Genomic DNA, 19,991 nt, shown 5'->3' on the forward strand with positions numbered 1-19,991 from the left:
CAAAGCAACCATCTTATGAAATGTACCGAGCATCTTTGAATATTAACTAAATGTTAGTTCCAGATGTCTGATTCATGACATACTGTGGGCCTCAAACTACTTTTGATTGGTCATGTAAGATATCAAACACACCAGACATTAATCTGTTCACATGCTCTCTTCAAGGTCTATATTACAAACAGTAAAAAAAAAAAATGGTGTATTGTATGTTAGACTGACCTCATGTCAGAGTAGTGAAGGCAATTGTTGAAAAGCTTCACATAGTAAATTAGCTTTGAAGCCCTTGGAAATATTCTCTGTTACTCAGGTCAACTCAGAATGTAGAAGCACAACACGGACAACATCAACTGACCCTCAGACAGAGATGAATCTACACACACACACACACACACACACACACACACACACACACACACACACACACACACACACACACACACACACACACACACACACACACACACACACACACACACACACACACACACACACACACACACACACGCACGCACGCGTGCACACACACAAAGAAACGTGCTGAATTAAAAAAGAAGGAGCCATTGTAGAAGAATGTGCTGCCAGTAGTCATGCAATTAGTATAATTTGCAATCTCCCAGAACATGCTTGTGAGTGTATGTGTGTGTGTGTGTGGGGGGGGGATTTCCTCAGGAAAACGCATCATCTACAGCTACAATACAGCCAGAGTCAGGAAGCCGGGTGAGCACAGTGCTCTGCTGAGCCACAGAGGAGATACACACACATTCTCTCTCTCTCTCACACACACACACACACTCTGCCACACATATATAAAACACACATTGGGATGACATTCCACTGAGACACTGTGCATTAACTACACAAGGTAAGAGGAATCCAGATATTTCTCATGTTATGAAAAAGCGGGACGTACGCTGTACTTCTGATTTCTGAACCTCTTGCTGTCCTTTCTCAAATTCTCTAAACGGCTATACAATCATCATATGTTCAGGTTAGCTTTGTTGTACCATGGTGTGATGGTCTGTGTGCATGTTCTGATTTTCTCTGGAAAAAAAATGAAGATGACATATTTCTAGACTTGGCTGATAATTCAATTATTTCCATATACATTTCATGTTTCCATCTCCCAAGACTTTAAGAACTACTTTATATTTTACTTACTCTGTTACGTAAAATGTATACAAGCTTTGGATAAATACATCTGCTAAACGGCATTTATACATCGAGTGTACAAAATATTAAGAATACCTTCCCAATATTGAGTTGCAACCTCAGAACAACCTCAGTTCGTTGGGGCACGGACTCTACAAGGTGTTGAAAGCGTTCAACAGGGATGCTGGCCCATGTTGACTCTACAAGGTGTTGAAAGCGTTCAACAGGGATGCTGGCCCATGTTGACTCTACAAGGTGTTGAAAGCATTCAACAGGGATGCTGGCCCATGTTGACTCTACAAGGTGTTGAAAGCGTTCAACAGGGATGCTGGCCCATGTTGACTCTATAAGGTGTTGAAAGCGTTCAACAGGGATGCTGGCCCATGTTGACTCTACAAGGTGTTGAAAGCGTTCAACAGGGATGCTGGCCCATGTTGACTCTACAAGGTGTTGAAAGCGTTCAACAGGGATGCTGGCCCATGTTGACTCTACAAGGTGTTGAAAGCGTTCAACAGGGATGCTGGCCCATGTTGACTCTACAAGGTGTTGAAAGCGTTCAACAGGGATGCTGGCCCATGTTGACTCTACAAGGTGTTGAAAGCGTTCAACAGGGATGCTGGCCCATGTTGACTCTACAAGGTGTTGAAAGCGTTCAACAGGGATGCTGGCCCATGTTGACTCCAATGCTTCCCACAGTTGTGTCAAGTTGGCTGGATGTCCTTTGGTGGTGGACCATTCTTGATACACACCGGAAATTGTTGAGTGTGAAAAACCCAGGATTGTTGCAGTTCTTGACACAAACCGATGTGCCTGGCACCTACTACCATATCCTGTTCAAAGGCACTTCGATATTGTGTCTCATGGCTTAACCATCCATCTTTAACCTTTAATCTACACTGATTGAAGTGGATTTAACAAGTGACATCAGTAAGGGATCGTAGCTTTCACCTGGATTCAGCTGATCAGTCTATGTTATGGAAAGATTAGGTGTTCATAATGTTTTGTACACAGTGTATATTTTCATTATTATGTTATTTTTGGTCAGAACCTCTGTGTCCCACATTACCTATACCTGTAGTGTATATGTAGTGTATGGTTACACATGTTTATATAGTAGGTTGCAGTACTAAATGTAATTTACATGCAGTGTCAGCAAGCTAGTGTCCCAGGCAACCAGGCACTAAAACCATTTGACCCCATCAATTATTTCACTCTGAACTTAGGGAGGAATTTTAAGTGATTAAATCATAGACATAATTGGATGTTAAACCAAGTTGTTAAAATAGTTAAGTGTTTTAGTAAAATAAAATAATGGAGCCAGCTACAGACAGACACTACTTATATTTCCTGTTATTTTCTAAACTATTAGGGAGCAGAATGTCCAGTGTTTGTTTAGAAACCAACCTCCTGCTCCCAGTGTTGCTGTTCAATGTGTCTGCACCAGCTGAACATTGGCCTCAACACAATCCAATATTCATACACTGTACATATTTTTGGGATTCTGAACTGAGATGTTAATCAGTGGTTTAACACATGGATTCACAGTGTTCCTCTGAAACACACTAATAGTTAAGGAAACAATCACTGTTAAGATTTGAGCTCAGCATTGTAAAATTACATTTGAAAATAACATTTTGGAATCCGACAAATAAAAATGTGCAAATAGTTCAATCCAAACTCACTTATTGTTCAAATAAGCTGAAATATTTCACAGCATTTGTTCCTAATGTTCACAAACTGTAGTTTTAACTCATTCAAAATGGGATCAATCCCAATTATCTCTAAACTGTGAGCAAAAATCCACATTACAACCTATGTGTTGTGATAATTGTGTTGCTTACTCTAGAACCTGTTAGTTCATATGCCTTGACACTGTGATATATAGGCCTAAGGCCGAGACAATGAGAGGACACAGTGGCAGAATATGTTCAACCACACATTTGTTTCATTACGAAACCGGAGAGCAACATCTGTCCTGTGAAGTCCACAAAACATATTGCATGTAACAAACAGTTACATGACCTACAGCATGGTCAAGCAAGGTAATGTTTCTGACATTTTCATATTACTAAACAACTATTAATTTAGAACCGCAGAGTTACCGCAAGTCGCAAAGTAAAGAGGAGCTGCCTCCGCTCTTCATCTAATCATCATCTAATCACCTATGCTTAGTCTAATACAGTGACAACTAAAGATACCAAAAACAACTCAAATATATATATATATATGGGGGATACAACCAACCCAGCTCTGCAGATTTTGCTGCAAAGAGACCAAATCATTAGATAATTTGTTGTGGTACTGTCCATTCAGTATTGAGCTTGTTTTTGGTCGCAGGTTCAGGAATGGCTAAATAATTGCAACATTTACCTGGAGCTAACTCTCTAAATAGCACTGCTGGAGGATTTGAAAAGTCATTGTCAATCGATCAATAATATAATAATACTCTTAGCAAAAATCTTTCCTTTACAATCTGTACAATCTGCCGGGGCGGCAGGGTAGCCTAGTGGTTAGAGCGTTGGACTAGTAATTGGAACGTTGCAAGTTCAAGCCCCCGAGCTGACAAGATACATATCTGTCCTTCTACCCCTGAACAGGCAGTTCCTAGGCCATCATTGAAAATAAGAATTTGTTCTTAACTGACTTGCCTAGTTAAATTAAACTTTTAGAATAGAAAGGTTCAGAACTTTTGTGAAACACCACATCATTGTTGAAAAATATATGGCGAATAGAAATCAAAACTGGATGGTGTTCAGAAATAGATGGGAGGGGTTGAGGGGAGGGACAAAAAAACAAACAAAAAAAGATACCTAATGAAAAACATAAAATGTATATAGTATATATATGCTGGAAGTGGAAGCCTAAGTGTTGTTGTCCATTAGTGTACTCCAATTAGGGGAAGGGTAGCAGGGTTAGGGAAATTAATAAAGGAAAATATATAACACTATACATATTTTTAAAAAAAAAAAAAAAAAATATATATATATATATATATATATACAGTGCCTTGCGAAAGTATTCGGCCCCCTTGAACTTTGCAACCTTTTGCTATGCACGCCCAATTTTTCAGTTTTTGATTTGTTAAAAAAGTTTGAAATATCCAATAAATGTTGTTCCACTTCATGATTGTGTCCCACTTGTTGTTGATTCTTCACAAAAAAATACAGTTTTATATCTTTATGTTTGAAGCCTGAAATGTTGCAAAAGGTCGCAAAGTTCAAGGGGGCCGAATACTTTTGCAAGGCACTGTATCTATCCAACATAAATATACATAAATATACATATATATATATATATATATATATATATATATATATACAACTTACAACATATATTCGTTTAAATAAATATAATTGTAGATATTTTCCTTTGATGATCCCTTACTGATCTTTAACATTTAAGTCATTTAGCAGACGCTCTTATCCAGAGCGACTTACAAATTGGTGCATTCACCTTATGACATCCAGTAGAATAGTCACTTTACAATAGTGCATCTAAATCTTAAAGGGGGGTGAGAAGGATTACTTATCCTATCCTACGTATTCCTTAAAGAGGTGGGGTTTCAGGTGTCTCCGGAAGGTGGTGATTGACTCCGCTGTCCTGGCGTCGTGAGGGAGTTTGTTCCACCATTGGGGGCCAGAGCAGCGAACAGTTTAGACTGGGCTGAGTGGGAACTGTACTTCCTCAGTGGTAGGGAGGCGAGCAGGCCAGAGGTGGATGAACGCAGTGCCCTTGTTTGGGTGTAGGGCCTGATCAGAGCCTGGAGGTACTGAGGTGCCGTTCCCCTCACAGCTCCGTAGGCAAGCACCATGGTCTTGTAGCAGATGTGAGCTTCAACTGGAAGCCAGTGGAGAGAGCGGAGGAGCGGGGTGACGTGAGAGAACTTGGGAAGGTTGAACACCAGACGGGCTGCGGCGTTCTGGATGAGTTGTAGGGGTTTAATGGCACAGGCAGGGAGCCCAGCCAACAGCGAGTTGCAGTAGTCCAGACGGGAGATGACAAGTGCCTGGATTAGGACCTGCACCGCTTCCTGTGTGAGGCAGGGTCGTGTTGTAGAGCATGAACCTACAGGAACGGGCCACCGCCTTGATGTTAGTTGAGAACGACAGGGTGTTGTCCAGGATCACGCCAAGGCGCTCTGGGAGGAGGACACAATGGAGTTGTCAACCGTGATGGCGAGATCATGGAACGGGCAGTCCTTCCCCGGGAGGAAGAGCAGCTCCGTCTTGCCGAGGTTCAGCTTGAGGTGGTGATCCGTCATCCACACTGATATGTCTGCCAGACATGCAGAGATGCGATTCGCCACCTGGTCATCAGAAGGGGGAAAGGAGAAGATTAATTGTGTGTCGTCTGCATAGCAATGATAGGAGAGAACATGTGAGGTTATGACAGAGCCAAGTGACTTGGTGTATAGCGAGAATAGGAGAGGGCCTAGAACAGAGCCCTGGGGGACACCAGTGGTGAGAGCGCGTGGTGAGGAGACAGATTCTCGCCACGCCACCTGGTAGGAGCGACCTGTCAGGTAGGACGCAATCCAAGCGTGGGCCGCGCCGGAGATGCCCAACTGGAGAGGGTGGAGAGGAGGATCTGATGGTTCACAGTATCGAAGGCAGCCGATAGGTCTAGAAGGATGAGAGCAGAGGAGAGAGAGTTAGCTTTAGTGCGGAGCGCCTCCGTGATACAGAGAAGAGCAGTTTTGAATGACTAGTCTTGAAACCTGACTGATTTGGATCAAGAAATTCAGAGAGATACTGGCCAAGGACGTTCTTTTGGAGAGAAAAGAAAGAAGGGATACTGGTCTGTAGTTGTTGACATCGGAGGGATTGAGTGTAGGTTTTTTCAGAAGGGGTGCAACTCTCGCTCTCTTGAGGACGGAAGGGACGTAGCCAGCGGTCAGGGATGAGTTGATGAGCGAGGTGAGGTAGGGGAGAAGGTCTCCGGAAATGGTCTGGAGAAGAGAGGAGGGGATAGGGTCAAGCGGGCAGGTTGTTGGGCGGCCGGCCGTCACACAAGACGCAAGATTTCATCTGGAGAGAGAGGGGAGAAAGAGGTCAGAGCACAGGGTAGGGCAGTGTGAGCAGAACCAGCGGTGCCGTTTGACTTAGCAAACGAGGATCGGATGTCGTCGACCTTCTTTTCAAAATGGTTGACGAAGTCATCTGCAGAGAGGGAGGAGGGGGGGGGGGGGAGGAGGATTCAGGAGTGAGGAGAAGGTGGCAAAGAGCTTCCTAGGGTTAGAGGCAGATGCTTGGAATTTAGAGTGGTAGAAAATGGCTTTAGCAGCAGAGACAGAGGAGGAAAATGTAGAGAGGAGGGAGTGAAAGGATGCCAGGTCCGCAGGGAGGCGAGTTTTCCTCCATTTCCGCTCAGCTGCCCGGAGCCCTGTTCTGTGAGCTCGCAATGAGTCGTCGAGCCACGGGGCGGGAGGGGAGGACCGCGCCGGCCTGGAGGATAGGGGACATAGAGAGTCAAAGGATGCAGAAAGGGAGGAGAGGAGGGTTGAGGAGGCAGAATCAGGAGATAGGTTGGAGAAGGTATGAGCAGAGGGAAGAGATGATAGGATGGAAGAGGAGAGAGTAGCGGGGGAGAGAGAGCGAAGGTTGGGACGGCGCGATACCATCCGAGTAGGGGCAGTGTGGGAGGTGTTAGATGAGAGCGAGAGGGAAAAGGATACAAGGTAGTGGTCGGAGACTTGGAGGGGAGTTGCAATGAGGTTAGTGGAAGAACAGCATCTAGTAAAGATGAGGTCGAGCGTATTGCCTGCCTTGTGAGTAGGGGGGGAAGGTGAGAGGGTGAGGTCAAAAGAGGAGAGGAGTGGAAAGAAGGAGGCAGAGAGGAATGAGTCAAAGGTAGACGTGGGGAGGTTAAAGTCGCCCAGCACTGTGAGAGGTGAGCCGTCCTCAGGAAAGGAGCTTATCAAGGTATCAAGCTCATTGATGAACTCTCCGAGGGAACCTGGAGGGCGATAAATGATAAGGATGTTAAGCTTGAAAGGGCTGGTAACTGTGACAGCATGGAATTCAAAGGAGGCGATAGACAGATGGGTGAGGGGAGAAAGAGAGAATGACCACTTGGGAGAGATGAGGATCCCGGTGCCACCACCCCGTTGACCAGAAGCTCTCGGGGTGTGCGAGAACACGTGGGCGGACGAAGAGAGAGCAGTAGGAGTAGCAGTGTTGTCTGTGGTGATCCATGTTTCCGTCAGTGCCAAGAAGTCGAGGGACTGGAGGGAGGCATAGGCTGAGATGAACTCTGCCTTGTTGGCCGCAGATCGGCAGTTCCAGAGGCTACCGGAGACCTGGAACTCCACGTGGGTCGTGCGCGCTGGGACCACCAGATTAGGGTGGCCGTGGCCACGCGGTGTGGAGCGTTTGTATGGTCTGTGCAGAGAGGAGAGAACAGGGATAGACAGACACATAGTTGACAGGCTACAGAAGAGGCTACGCTAATGCAAAGGAGATTGGAATGACAAGTGGACTACACGTCTCGAATGTTCAGAAAGTTAAGCTTACGTAGCAAGAATCTTATTGACTAAAATGATTAGAATGATACAGTACTGCTGAAGTAGGCTAGCTGGCAGTAGCTGCGTTGTTGACACTACACTAATCAAGTCGTTCCGTTGAGTGTAATAGTTTCTGCAGTGCTGCTATTCGGGGCTAGCTGGCTAGCTAGCAGTGTTGTTTACGTTACGTTGCGTTAAAAGAATGACAATAGCTGGCTAGCTAACCTAGAAAATCGCTCTAGACTACACAATTATCTTTGATACAAAGACGGCTATGTAGCTAGCTATGTAGCTAGCTACGATCAAACAAATCAAACCGTTGTACTGTAATGAAATTAAAATGTGATACTACCTGTGAATGCGACCGGGTTGTTGAGTACTATTCAGTAGACGTTGGCTAGCTGTTAGCTGTTAGCTGTTGGCTAGCTAGCAGAGTCTCCTACGTTAAGGACGACAAATAGCTGGCTAGCTAACCTCGGTAAATTAAGATAATCACTCCAAGACTACACACTCTAAACTACACAATTATCTTGGATACAAAGACAGCTATGTAGCTAGCTAACACTAAACTAATCAAGTCGTTCAGTTGAGTGTAATAGTGTAATAGCACTAGTGCTGCTAATCTGTGGGCGTTTGCTAGCGTTTGCTAGCTGGCTAGCTGCTGGGCGAATAGCAGTGAAGGCTACGTTAGGGCGACGAAATACGATAATTATGCAATTATCTCTGATACAAGGACGGCTATGTAGCTAGCTAAGAAGAAATTGCTAAGATTAGACAAATCAACCGTTGTACTATAATGAAATGTAATGAAATGTAATGAAATGTGATGAAAAAGTTATACTACCTGCGGAGCGAAGTGGGATGCGACCGCTCGCTCCAACCCGGAAGTAGCCCTACAGTGGCAAGAAAAAGTTTGTGAACCCTTTGGAATTATCTGGATTTCTGTATAAATTGGTCATAAAATTAGATCTGATCTTCCTCTAAGTCGCAACAACAGACAAACACAGTCTGCTTAAACCAATAACACACAAATGATTGTATTTTTCTTGTCTATATTGAATACATCATTTCAACATTCACAGTGTAGGTTGGGAAAAGTATGTTAACCCCTAGGCTAATGACTCCTCCAAAAGCTAATTGGAGTCAGGAGTGAGTTAACCTGGAGTACAATCATTGAGACGAGATTGGAGATGTTGGTTAGAGCTGCCCTACCCTATAAAAAACACTTCCAACGTTTGAATTGTTGACTTGCATAAAGCTGGAAAGGGTTACAAAAGTATACCTACAAGCCGTGATGTACATCAGTCCACGTAAGACAAATTGTCTATAAATGGAGAAAGTTCAGCACTGTTGCTCCTCTCCCTAGGAGTGGCCGTCCTGCAAAGATGACTGCAAGAGCACAGCGCAGAATTCTCAATGAGGTTAAGAAGAATCTTAGAGAGTCAGCTAAAGCCTTACAGAAATCTCTCGAACATGCTAACATCTCTGTTGACGAGTCTACGATACGTAAAACACTAAACGAGAATGGTATTCATGGGAGGACCCCACGGAAGAAGCCACTGCTGTCCAATAAAACATTGCTGCACGTCTGAAGTTCACGAAAGAGCATCTGAATGTTCCAGATGGTCAAATATTCTGTGGACAGATTAAACTAAAGTTGAGTTGTTTTGAAGGAACACACAACACTATGTGTGGAGAAAAAAGGCACAGCACACCAACATCAAAACCTCATCCCAACTGTAAAGTATGGTGAAGGAAGCATCATGGTTTGGAGCTGCTTTGTTGCCTCATGGCCTGGACAGCTTGCTATCATTGACGGAAAAATAAATTCCCAAGTTTATCAAGACATTTTGCAGGAGAATGTAAGTATATTTGTCTGCTAATTGAAGCTCAACAGAAGTTGGGTGATGCAACATGACAACGACCCAAAACACAGAAGTAAATCTTCAACAGAATGGCATCAAGAGAAGAAAATACATCTTCCTGAAGTGTCTCAGTCAGAGTCCTGACCTCAACCCGATTGAGATGCTGTGGCATGACCTCAAGAGAGGGGTTCACACCAGACATCCCAAGAATATTGCAGAACTGAAACAGTTTTGTAAAGGGGAATAGTCCAAAATTCCTCCTGACCTTGGTGCAGGTCTGATCCGCAACTACAGAAAATGTTTGGTAGAGGTTATTGTTGCCAAAGGAGGGTCAACCTGTTATTAAATCCAAAGGCTCACATACTTTTTCCAACCTAAGTTACTAGCTATTTAGTCTGCTCAGGCACCAGCCATTTTTTTTAGCTTGGATAATACCTGCCAGCCTCAGACTGTCTTTCTCCACTACAACACCAGATTCCTGTCGTAAAACCTGGACCATTGATCATCACAGCTAGCTAGCTGCCACTGAGTGAACCAGCCCCGAAGCTAGCCCTGAGCCAGGCGCATCTCCAGCTAGCAAACAAAATTACAATACCTCTTTCACCATCTGGCCCGGTCCCTTCGTCGACATGGTGCCCCGCCGTACCACCACAACTGGTCCACAGACGTAATTCCAACAGCTGTGCCTTCAACCGGCCTTTGCCGGACAATGGAGCAGACACTTCTACTTACCCCTGACTGCTAACTTTAAACGCTGTGTCTCTCGCGTGCTAGCGTAGCAACGACTACTCCGCGGCTTTCCTATTCCATCTATTGCTGTACACTGGACCCTATGAACACTTGGCTACATAGCTGATGCCTGCTGGACTGTTCATTTATCACAGTACTCCACTTTGTTTATCTTTGTTTATCTGTCGGCCCTAGCCCCGAACTCAGGCCCTGTGTGTAGTTAACCGACCCTCTCTGCCCATTCATCGCCATTTTACCTGTTGTTGTTGTCTTAGCTAATTAGCTGTTGTCTTACCCGTTGTTGACTTAGCTAGCTCTCCCAATCAACACCTGTGATTGCTTTATGCCTCGCATTATGTCTCTCTCAAATGTCAATATGCTTTGTATACTGTTGTTTAGGATAATTATCATTGTTTTAGTTTATTGCGGAGCCCCTAGTCCCACTGTACATGCCTCCTTTGTCCCACCTCCCACACATGCCGTGACCTCATCCAGTATAATCAACATGTCCAGAGATGCAACCTCTCTTATGATCACTCAGTGCCTGGGCTTACATCCACTGTACCTGCACCCCACCATACCCCTGCACCCCACCATACCCCACCATACCCCTGTACCCCAAATACACCTCTGCTGTTTTCAATCAGGATCTCAGAGATCACTGCCTCATTGCCTGCCTCCGCTATGGGTCCACGGTTAAACGACCACCCCTCATCACTGTCAAAAGCTCCCTAAAACACTTCTGCGAGCAGGCCTTTCTAATCGACCTGGCCCAGGTATCCTGGAAGGATATTGACCTCATCCCATCAGTCGAGGATGCCTGGTCGTTCTTTAAAAGTAATTTCAACACCATTTTAAATAAGCATGCCACTTTCAAAAAATGAAGAACTAAGAACAGATATAGCCCTTGGTTCACTCCATACCTGATTGCCCTTGACCAGCACAAAAACATCCTGTGGCGGTCTGCAATAGCATCGAATAGTCCCCGCGATATGCAACTGTTCAGGGAAGTCCGGAACCAATACACACAGTCAGTCAGGAAAGCTAAGGCTAGCTTTTTCAAACAGAAATTTGCATCCTGTTGCTCTAACTCCAAAAAGTTTTAGGACACTGTAAAGTCCATGGAGAACAAGAGCACCTCCTCCCAGCTGCCAACTGCACTGAGGCTAGGCGACACGGTCACCACCGATAAATCCATGATAATCAAAAATTTCAATAAGCATTTCTCTATGGCTGGCCATGCTTTCCTCCTGGCTACCCCAACCCCAGCCAACAGCTCCGCACCCCTCGCAGCTATTTGTCCGAGCCTCCCCATCTTCTCCTTCACCCAAATCCAGATCCCAGATGTTCTGAAAGACTTGGACCCATACAAATCAGTTGGGCAAGACAATCTGGACCCTCTCTTTCTAAAATTATCTGCCGCCATTGTTGCAACCCCTATTACCAGTCTGTTCAACCTGTCTTTCGTTTTGTCCGAGATCCCTAAAGATTGGAAAGCTGCCGCGGTCATCCCCCTCTTCAAAGTGGGTGACACTCTAGACCCAAACTGTTACAGACCTATATCCACCCTGCCCTGCCTTTCTAACGTCTTTGAAAGCTAAGTTAATAAACAGATTACTGGCCAGTTCGAATCCCACCGTACCTTCTCCGCTGTGCAAGCCGGTTTCCGAGCTGGTCATGGGTGCACCTCAGCCACTCTCAAGGTACTAAACGATATCATAACTGCCATCGATAAAAGACAGTACTGTGCAGCCGTCTTCGTCAACCTGGCAAAGGCTTTCGACTCTGTCAATCACCGTATTCTTATCGGCAGACTCAATAGATTTGATTTGAATAGCCTTGGTTTCTCAAATAACTGCCTCACCTGGTTCACCAACTACTTGGCAGACAGAGTTCAGTGTGTAAAATCGGAGGGCCTGTTGTCCGGACCTCTGGCAGTCTCTATGGGGGTGCCACAGGTTTAAATTCTCGGGCCGACTCTTTTCTCTGTATATATCAACGATGTCGCTCTTGCTGCGGGTGATTCCCTGATCCACCTATACGCAGACAACACCATTCTGTATACATCTGGCCCTTCTTTGGACACTGTGTTAACTAACCTCCAAACGAGCTTCAAAGCTATACAACACTCCTTCTGTGGCCTCCAACTGCTCTTAAACGCTAGCAAAACCAAATGCATGCTTTTCAACCATTCGCTGCCCGCACCTGCCCGCCCGACTAGCATCGTACTCTGGACGGTTCTGACCTAGAATACGTGGACAGCTACAAATACCTAGGTATCTGGCTAGACTGTAAACTCTCCTTCCAGACTCATATCAAACATCTCCAATCCAAAATCAAATCTAGAATCGGCTTTCTATTTCGCAACAAGCCTCCTTCACTCATGGCGCCAAACATATCCTAGTAAAACTGACTATCCTACGGATCCTCTACTTCGGCGACGTCATCTACACAATAGCTTCCAATACTCTACTCAGCAAATTGGATGTAGTCTAACACAGTGCCATCCATTTTGTTAGCAAAGATCCTTATACCACCCACCACTGCGAACTGTATGCTGTAGTCGGCTGGCCCCCGCTACATATTTGTCCCCAGACCCACTGGCTCCAGGTCATCTATAAGTCTATGCTAACAAAAGCTCTGCTTTATCTCAGCTCACTGGTCACAATAACAACACCCAGCCGTAGCACGCGCTCCAGCAGGTGTATCTCACTGATCATCCCTAAAGCCAACATCTCCTTTGGCCGCCTTTCCTTCCAGTTCCCTGCTGCCAGTGACTGGAACGAATTGCAAAAATCACTGAAGCTGGAGACTTACATTTCCCTCACTATCTTTAAACATCAGCTATCTGAGCAGCTAACCGATCGCTGCAGCTGTACATTTAAAAAAACAAACATTTTTTTTGCCAGAGGACCGGACAACAGGCCCTCCGATTTTACACACGGAACTCTGTCTGCGAAGTAGTTGGTGAACCAGTGTTAATCTGTTAAATTGTAATTATTTTGCTACTATGGCCTATTTATTGCCTTACCTCCTCATGCCATTTACACACACTGTATATAGACTTTCTTACATTCACCTGCACTGTGAATGTTTACACGGTGTGTTCAATAAAGACATGAACAATTATAATTGTTTGTGTGTTATTAGTTTAAGCAGACTGTCTATTGTTGTGACTCAGATGAAGATCAGATCAAATGTTACGACCAATTTATGCAGAAATCCAGGTAATTCTAAAGGGTTCATAAACTTTTTCTTGCCAGTGTATATACACACTACCATTCAAAAGTTTGGGGTCACTCACTTTTTGTCCATTAAAATAACATAAAATTGATAAAAAATACAGTGTAGACATTGTTAATGTTGTAAATGACTATTGTAGGTGGAAATGGCTGATTTTTAATGGAACATCTACATAGGCGTACTGAGGCCCATTATCAGCAACCGCCACTCCTGTGTTCCAATGGCACGTTGTGTTAGCTAATCCAAGTTTATAATTTTAAAAGGCTAATTGATCATTAGAAAACCCTTTTGGAATTATGTTAGCACAGCTGAAAACTGTTGGTCTGATTAAAGAAGCAATAAAACTGGCCTTCCTTAGACTAGTTGAGTATCTGGAGCATCAGCATTTGTGGGTTCGATTACAGGCTCAAAATGGCCAGAAACAAAGACGTTTCTTCTGAAAGGGAAATTAAGGCTATTCCATGCAAGAAATTGCCAAGAAACTGGAGATCTTGTACAATGCTGTGTACCACTCCCTTCACAGAACAGCACAAACTGGCCCTAACCAGAATAGAAAGATGAGTGGGAGGCCCCGGTGCACATCTGCGCAAGAAGACAAGTACATTAGAGTGTCTAGTTTGAGAAACAGATGCCTCACAAGTCCTCAACTGGCAGCTTCATTAAATAGTACCCGCAAAACACCAGTGTCAAGGTCAACAGTGAAGAGGCTCCCCCGGGATGCTGGCGTTCTAGACAGAGTTCTTCTGTCCAGTGTATGTGTTTTTTTCCCATCTTAATCTTTTATTTTTATTGGCCAGTCTGAGATATTACTTTTTCTTTGCGACTCTGCCTCGAAGGCCAGCATCCCGGAGTTGCCTCTTCCATGTTGACGTTAAGACTGGTGTTGGCCTGGTACCTGTTCAACGTTCTGGTGGCTGGATTTTACAGTCATAATGTCCATTAAAATTCTCTCAAGGGCATATCCTAAAATGATAGTTGGTGACATTATTGTTTAACAGATCTAATGCTTAGCTGAGATCTGGAATGGGCCAACATGGGCACTTGTGGCCCTATAGGGTTGAATGTCCTGCTTTACACTAGTAGTCTACTAAAATCAAATCAAAGTTTATTTGTCAAATGTGCCGAATACAAAAGGTGTGAACCTTACCGTGAAATGCTTACGTACAAGCCCTTAACCAACAATACAGTTTTAAGAAAATAGAATTGACAAAAAAGATGTCTACTAAAACTAAAGTTAAAAAAATTTACAAAAAATAGAAAGTAAGCTGTCATCAATGCAAAGGGTGGCTACTTTGAAGAATCGAAAATCTAACATATATTTTGATTTGTTTAACACTTTTTTGATTACTACATGATTCCATATGTGTTATTTCATAGTTTTGATTTCTTCACTATTATTCTACAATGTAGAAAATAGTAAAAATAAAGAAAACCCCTGGAATGAGTCGGGGTGTCTAAACTGGTACTGTATATATTTACAAAGAAAAGATATGGGGGATTGGAAATGATGGAGACAATTACAATGATAGAAGCCTAAATCTTTCTGGAATTTAAAGCTGATCTACACCCCAAAAATGTTTTATAATATAAATGTTGGTGGAGGGCAGGTGAGTTCAAACAGTAAACACTGATTATGAGAATTATACAGTACATTCGGAAAGTATTCAGACCCCTTCCATTTTTCCCCATTTTGTTATTTTACAGTATAAAATGGATTAAATACGTTTTTTAACCCATTTATTTACACACAATAATCAATAATGCCAAAGCAAAAACAGTTTTTTATACATTTTTGCAAATGTATACCTTATTTACATAAGTAACCAGACCCTTTGCTATGAGACTCTAAAATGAGCAGAGGTGCGTCATGTTTCCATTGATCACCCTTGAGATGTTTCTACAACTTGATTGCAGTCCACCTATGGTAAATTATATTGATTGGACGTGATTTGGAAAGGCGCACACTTGCCTATATTAAGTCCCATAGTTGACAGTGCATGTCAGAGCAAAAACCGAGCCTTGAGGTCGAAGGAATTGTCCGTAGAGCTCCGAGACAAGATTGTGTCGAGGCACACATCTGGGGAAGGGTACCAAAGAATGTGTGCAATGTTGAAGGTCTACAAGACCACAGTGGCCTCCATCAATCTGAAATGGAAGAAGTTTGGAATCACCAAGACTCTTCTTAGAGCTGGCTGCCCAGCCAAAGGTGACACTTGACAGGGCTCCAAAGTTCCTCTGTGGAGATGGGAGAACCTTCCAGAAGGACAACCATCTATGCAGCACTTGACTAATCAGGCCATTATGGCCAGATGGAAGCCACTCCTCAGTAAAAGGCACTTGACAGCCAGATTGGAGTTTGCCAAAAGGTACCATGAGAAACAAGATTCTCTGGTCTGATGAAACCAATATTGAACTCTTTGGCCTCAATGCAAAGCGTCAAATCTGGAAGAAACCTGGCACCATCCCTATGATGAAGCATGGTGGTGGCAAGTTCATGCTGTGGGGATGTTTTTCAGAGGCAGGGACTGGGAGACTAGTCAGGATTGAGGGAAAGATGAATGGAGCAAAGTACAGAGAGATCCTTGATGAAATCCTGCTCCAGAGCGATCAGGACCTCAGACTGGGGGCGAAGATTTACCTTCGAACAGGCCATCGACACTAAGCAAACAGCCAAGACAATGAAGGAGTGGCTTCAGGACAAGTCTCTGAATGTCCTTGAGTGGCCCAGCCAGAGCCCGGACATGAACCTGATCAAACATCTCTGGAGAGACCTGAAACTAGCTGTGCGGCGACGCTCCCCATCTAACCTGACAGAGCTTGAGAGGATCTGCAGAGAAGAATGGGAGAAAGTCCCCAAATACGGGTGTGCCATGCTTGTAGCGTCATACCCAAGACTCAAGGTTGTAATCGCTACCAAAGGTTCTTCAACAAAGTACTGAGTAAATGGTCTGAATACTTATGTAAATGTGATATTTCTGTTTTTTATTTTCAGTACTTTCGCAAACATTTCTAAAAACCTGTTTTTGCTCTGTCATTATGGGATATTGTGTGTAGATTGATGAGAATAAAGCTGTGACCTAAGAAGATCTGGAAAAAGTCAAGGGGTCTGAATACTTTCCCAATGCCCTGTATGTAACTTTGAACTACTTCTCTCTGAAGACGTACAGGAACCTAAAACAATTTAAGATCTTAGAGCATTAGGTCCTACATAATGTACATGGGATAAACAGGTGGTTGTAAATGTACTGTACAGGTGAAAGTCATTATGTACTGTATGGATTATCTACAGGTAACTGCCAAAATAATGGAAACACTTGAGAAATTTATGGAAACAAAGTACATTGAATTAAGCAATTAACATCCCATCATGCTTCGGGTCAAGTATATGACCCGCATGAGTGGTCACTGAATGGTTTGTTGAGCATGAAAACAATGGAAACACTACGCTGTGGCCATCTTATCACCAGATCTCAACCCAATTGAATGCTCGTGGGAGATTCTGGAGCGATGCCAGAGACAGCGCTTTCAACCAACATTAACAAAACACCAAATTATAACATTTCTTGTGGAAGATTGGTGTCACATCACTCCAATAGAGTTCCAGACAAGGTGCATTGAAGCTATTCTGACTAGTGGTGGTCCAAATCAAATCAAATATATTTATAAAGCCCTTCTTACATCGGCCGATATCTCAAAGTGCTGTACAGAAACCCAGCCTAAAACCCCAAACAGCAAGCAATGCAGGTGTAGAAGCACGGTGGCTAGGAAAAACTCCCTAGAAAGGCCAAAACCTAGGAAGAAACCTAGAGAGGAACCAGGCTATGAGGGTTAGCCAGTCCTCTTCTGGCCGTGCCGGGTGGAGATTTTAACAGAACATGGCCAAGATGTTCAAATGTTCATAATTGACCAGCATGGTCAAATAATAATAATCATAGTAGTTGTCGAGGGTGCAGCAATTCAGCACCTCAGGAGTAAATGTCAGTTGGCTTTTCATAGCCGATTATTAAGAGTATCTCTACCACTCCTACTGTCTCTAGAGAGTTGAAAACAGCAGGTCTGGGACAGGTAGCACGTCCGGTGAACAGGTCAGGGTTCCATAGCCGCAGGCAGAACAGTTGGAACTGGAGCAGCAGCACGGCCAGGAGGACTGGGGACAGCAAGGAGTCATAGGTAGTCCTGAGGCATGGTCCTAGGGCTCTGGTCCTCCGAGAGAAAGAAAGAGAGAAAGAGAGAATTAGAGAGAGCATACTTAATTCACACAGGACACCGGATAAGACAGGATAAGTACTCCAGATATAACAGACTGACCCTAGACCCCCGACACATAACCTACTGCAGCATAAGTACTGGAGGCTGTGACAGGAGGGGTCAGGAGACACTGTGGCCCCATCCGATGATACCCCCGGACAGGGCCAAACGGGCAGGATATAACCCCACCCACTTTGCCAAAGCACAGCCCCCACACCACTGTCCAATGACCTATTAAGACACTCTATGTTGGTGTTTCCTTTATTCTGGCACTTACCTGGACATTACTATAGCAAGTTGTCCTGTCATTACTTAAAAGAGCTGTTGGCTAATCATCTGTGTTGGTATTTTAGCTCTGAGTTAAGTCCGTAATGAATAGTATAATTACAACAGTTCCTATGCTATTACAATATTCTGTAGATCCTCAAGTACAACATTACTCTACCATTCATTCTGGTTTTAGCTTTCATTATCTGTTCAACCTTCTCCAGCACACTCCGGGTGAGCTTTTGGTATTGGTAGCCTAACTAGCTTGTACAAATGATCTGTGATCTCATTCTCTCTTCTAACTAACTTGCCTTGTGTCTTTGCAGTATCTGATTCTTGAGCACAGCATTTTAATGCCAATCCTTAAGAACCTCCCAGGGAGGATCAAGAGTAACCATGGGAATGGTGAGCTCATCCTGCCCAGGTTAAACTTGGACCTGAACCCCTTCGAGGAGGAGGACCTTGAGGAGGAGAGGAACGAGGGTGAGCCCCCCAATTTGGGCAGGTCGTCACATGATGGGGAAGAGGAGGAGAATGAGGTGAACGCGGAGAGGCATGGCCCTGAGGCCCCTAAAGGAGGAGGGGGGAGGCCCCTGAGGGGTACCCTTGAGCGGCTGTGCGGCTCTTCGCCCCTGAAGACCCTGGGGAAGCTGGGGAAGGGGCTGCGTATGTCGGGGTGCAGCGTATGGGGGACATTCCCATCCCAGCGATGCCCCACAGACCCCCACTCACCCCAGCTTGAGAAAGAGAAGAGGAAGGGCCTCCGCAGGAGCTCAGAGGAGATCATGACCCTGCTCCGGTAACGGGGAGGGAGGGTTGCTGTTCTAGGATCAGTTACGCCTTTTAGAACACAATGAAGATTGCATGGACAGGGAGGACCTGATCCTAGATCAGCATTCCCACTCTGAGATGCTTTATAAATACGGGCTCAGAGACACAGATTAACATACATGTCATGTCTATATATAATATGACTCAGTAACTATTTTCATTCGTAATGTCTCGACCAAAGAGCTTTCGTTGTGGTCAATTAATTACTGATTTTCCTGTTACCTGGTAGGACTGAGACCCCCTATCAAGCTGTAACAAAATGACGGAAATACTCACAGCATATAGCATAATCATTTCCTATTTGGTTATGTAATATAAAAATGTTCCATGAGTTACTATGTTTATGATCAGAACTGCTTTGTTTGCTAATACGATGTTGTGTACCTAAGCACTATTTATAAACAGTTTTCACTTTGACACCTCCAGTCAGGGAAAGCCACAATCACCTCTCAAGCATTTAAATACCTGCTTATTTATAGCATATGAAGCCTAGTCTAGATGTGGTGGTCACACTTTAACATTGAACACTTGGTAATAATTATGTATCCCATTTCTATTTTAGATGGTACCTTTATTTCCACACAATATTTCAGACTCTGTAAATCCACACATAGCCATTCTTGCCTTTCAAAATCATACTGTGGCATAATATAGTTCTGACCCTCTCCTAATGGTTCTCTTCTGCTTGTAGATTTGCAGGGCGGAGGAAGCAGACGCAACGCAGAGAGAGCCTGCCCTGTGGTAACCTGAGCGCCGACAGCGAGGCTGAGTCCTGCCGCCGGCCCTCCTTCCTCAGGATGGTCAGCCTTGGCAAGCTGAAGAGGGAGTCCCTGTCGGACCACAACTCCCAGGAGGATGAGGAGGAGCTGGAGGAGGAGCCACTAGTGGTCAAACCCAGGGAACCTCTCTCAGGTATACATGGCGCTCCAAAACAAACCAATCAGGAGGGGAGATATGGTATGTTTCCTGCAGGGCCAACCAATCACAGATGACCTAATCGAAACATCTGAATCATGGAAGGGTCAGTGCAGGTTACTTCTGTCTGTGGCATGAGCACCTTAGACCTCCTACAGTCAGTGTTTGTAAGTTTCAGTGTTTACTTTACGAGTCAGGAACTTCCTGGTCAGGTCCTGCAGTATTTCCTCCTCCAATCCCAT

At 44.3% G+C, this 19,991-nt stretch overlaps 1 protein-coding gene across 1 annotated transcript in view; it reads left to right on the forward strand.

Annotated features, from left to right (window-relative positions):
- Positions 1–725: 725 nt before the first annotated feature.
- The window catches only part of LOC118390970 (exocyst complex component 3-like), a 45,819-nt gene continuing 26,553 nt past the window's right edge, over positions 726–19,991 (forward strand). Inside the window, exons 1-3 of the mRNA XM_035781851.2 lie at positions 726–862; positions 18,330–18,802; positions 19,526–19,746. Of these exons, the coding sequence (XP_035637744.1) occupies positions 18,357–18,802; positions 19,526–19,746 (667 nt within the window). The 5' untranslated portion in view covers positions 726–862; positions 18,330–18,356. The remainder of the gene's footprint in view (positions 863–18,329; positions 18,803–19,525; positions 19,747–19,991) is intronic.

The sequence above is a fragment of the Oncorhynchus keta genome, chromosome 12, assembly GCF_023373465.1.
Source record: "Oncorhynchus keta strain PuntledgeMale-10-30-2019 chromosome 12, Oket_V2, whole genome shotgun sequence".
NCBI lineage: Eukaryota > Metazoa > Chordata > Actinopteri > Salmoniformes > Salmonidae > Oncorhynchus > Oncorhynchus keta.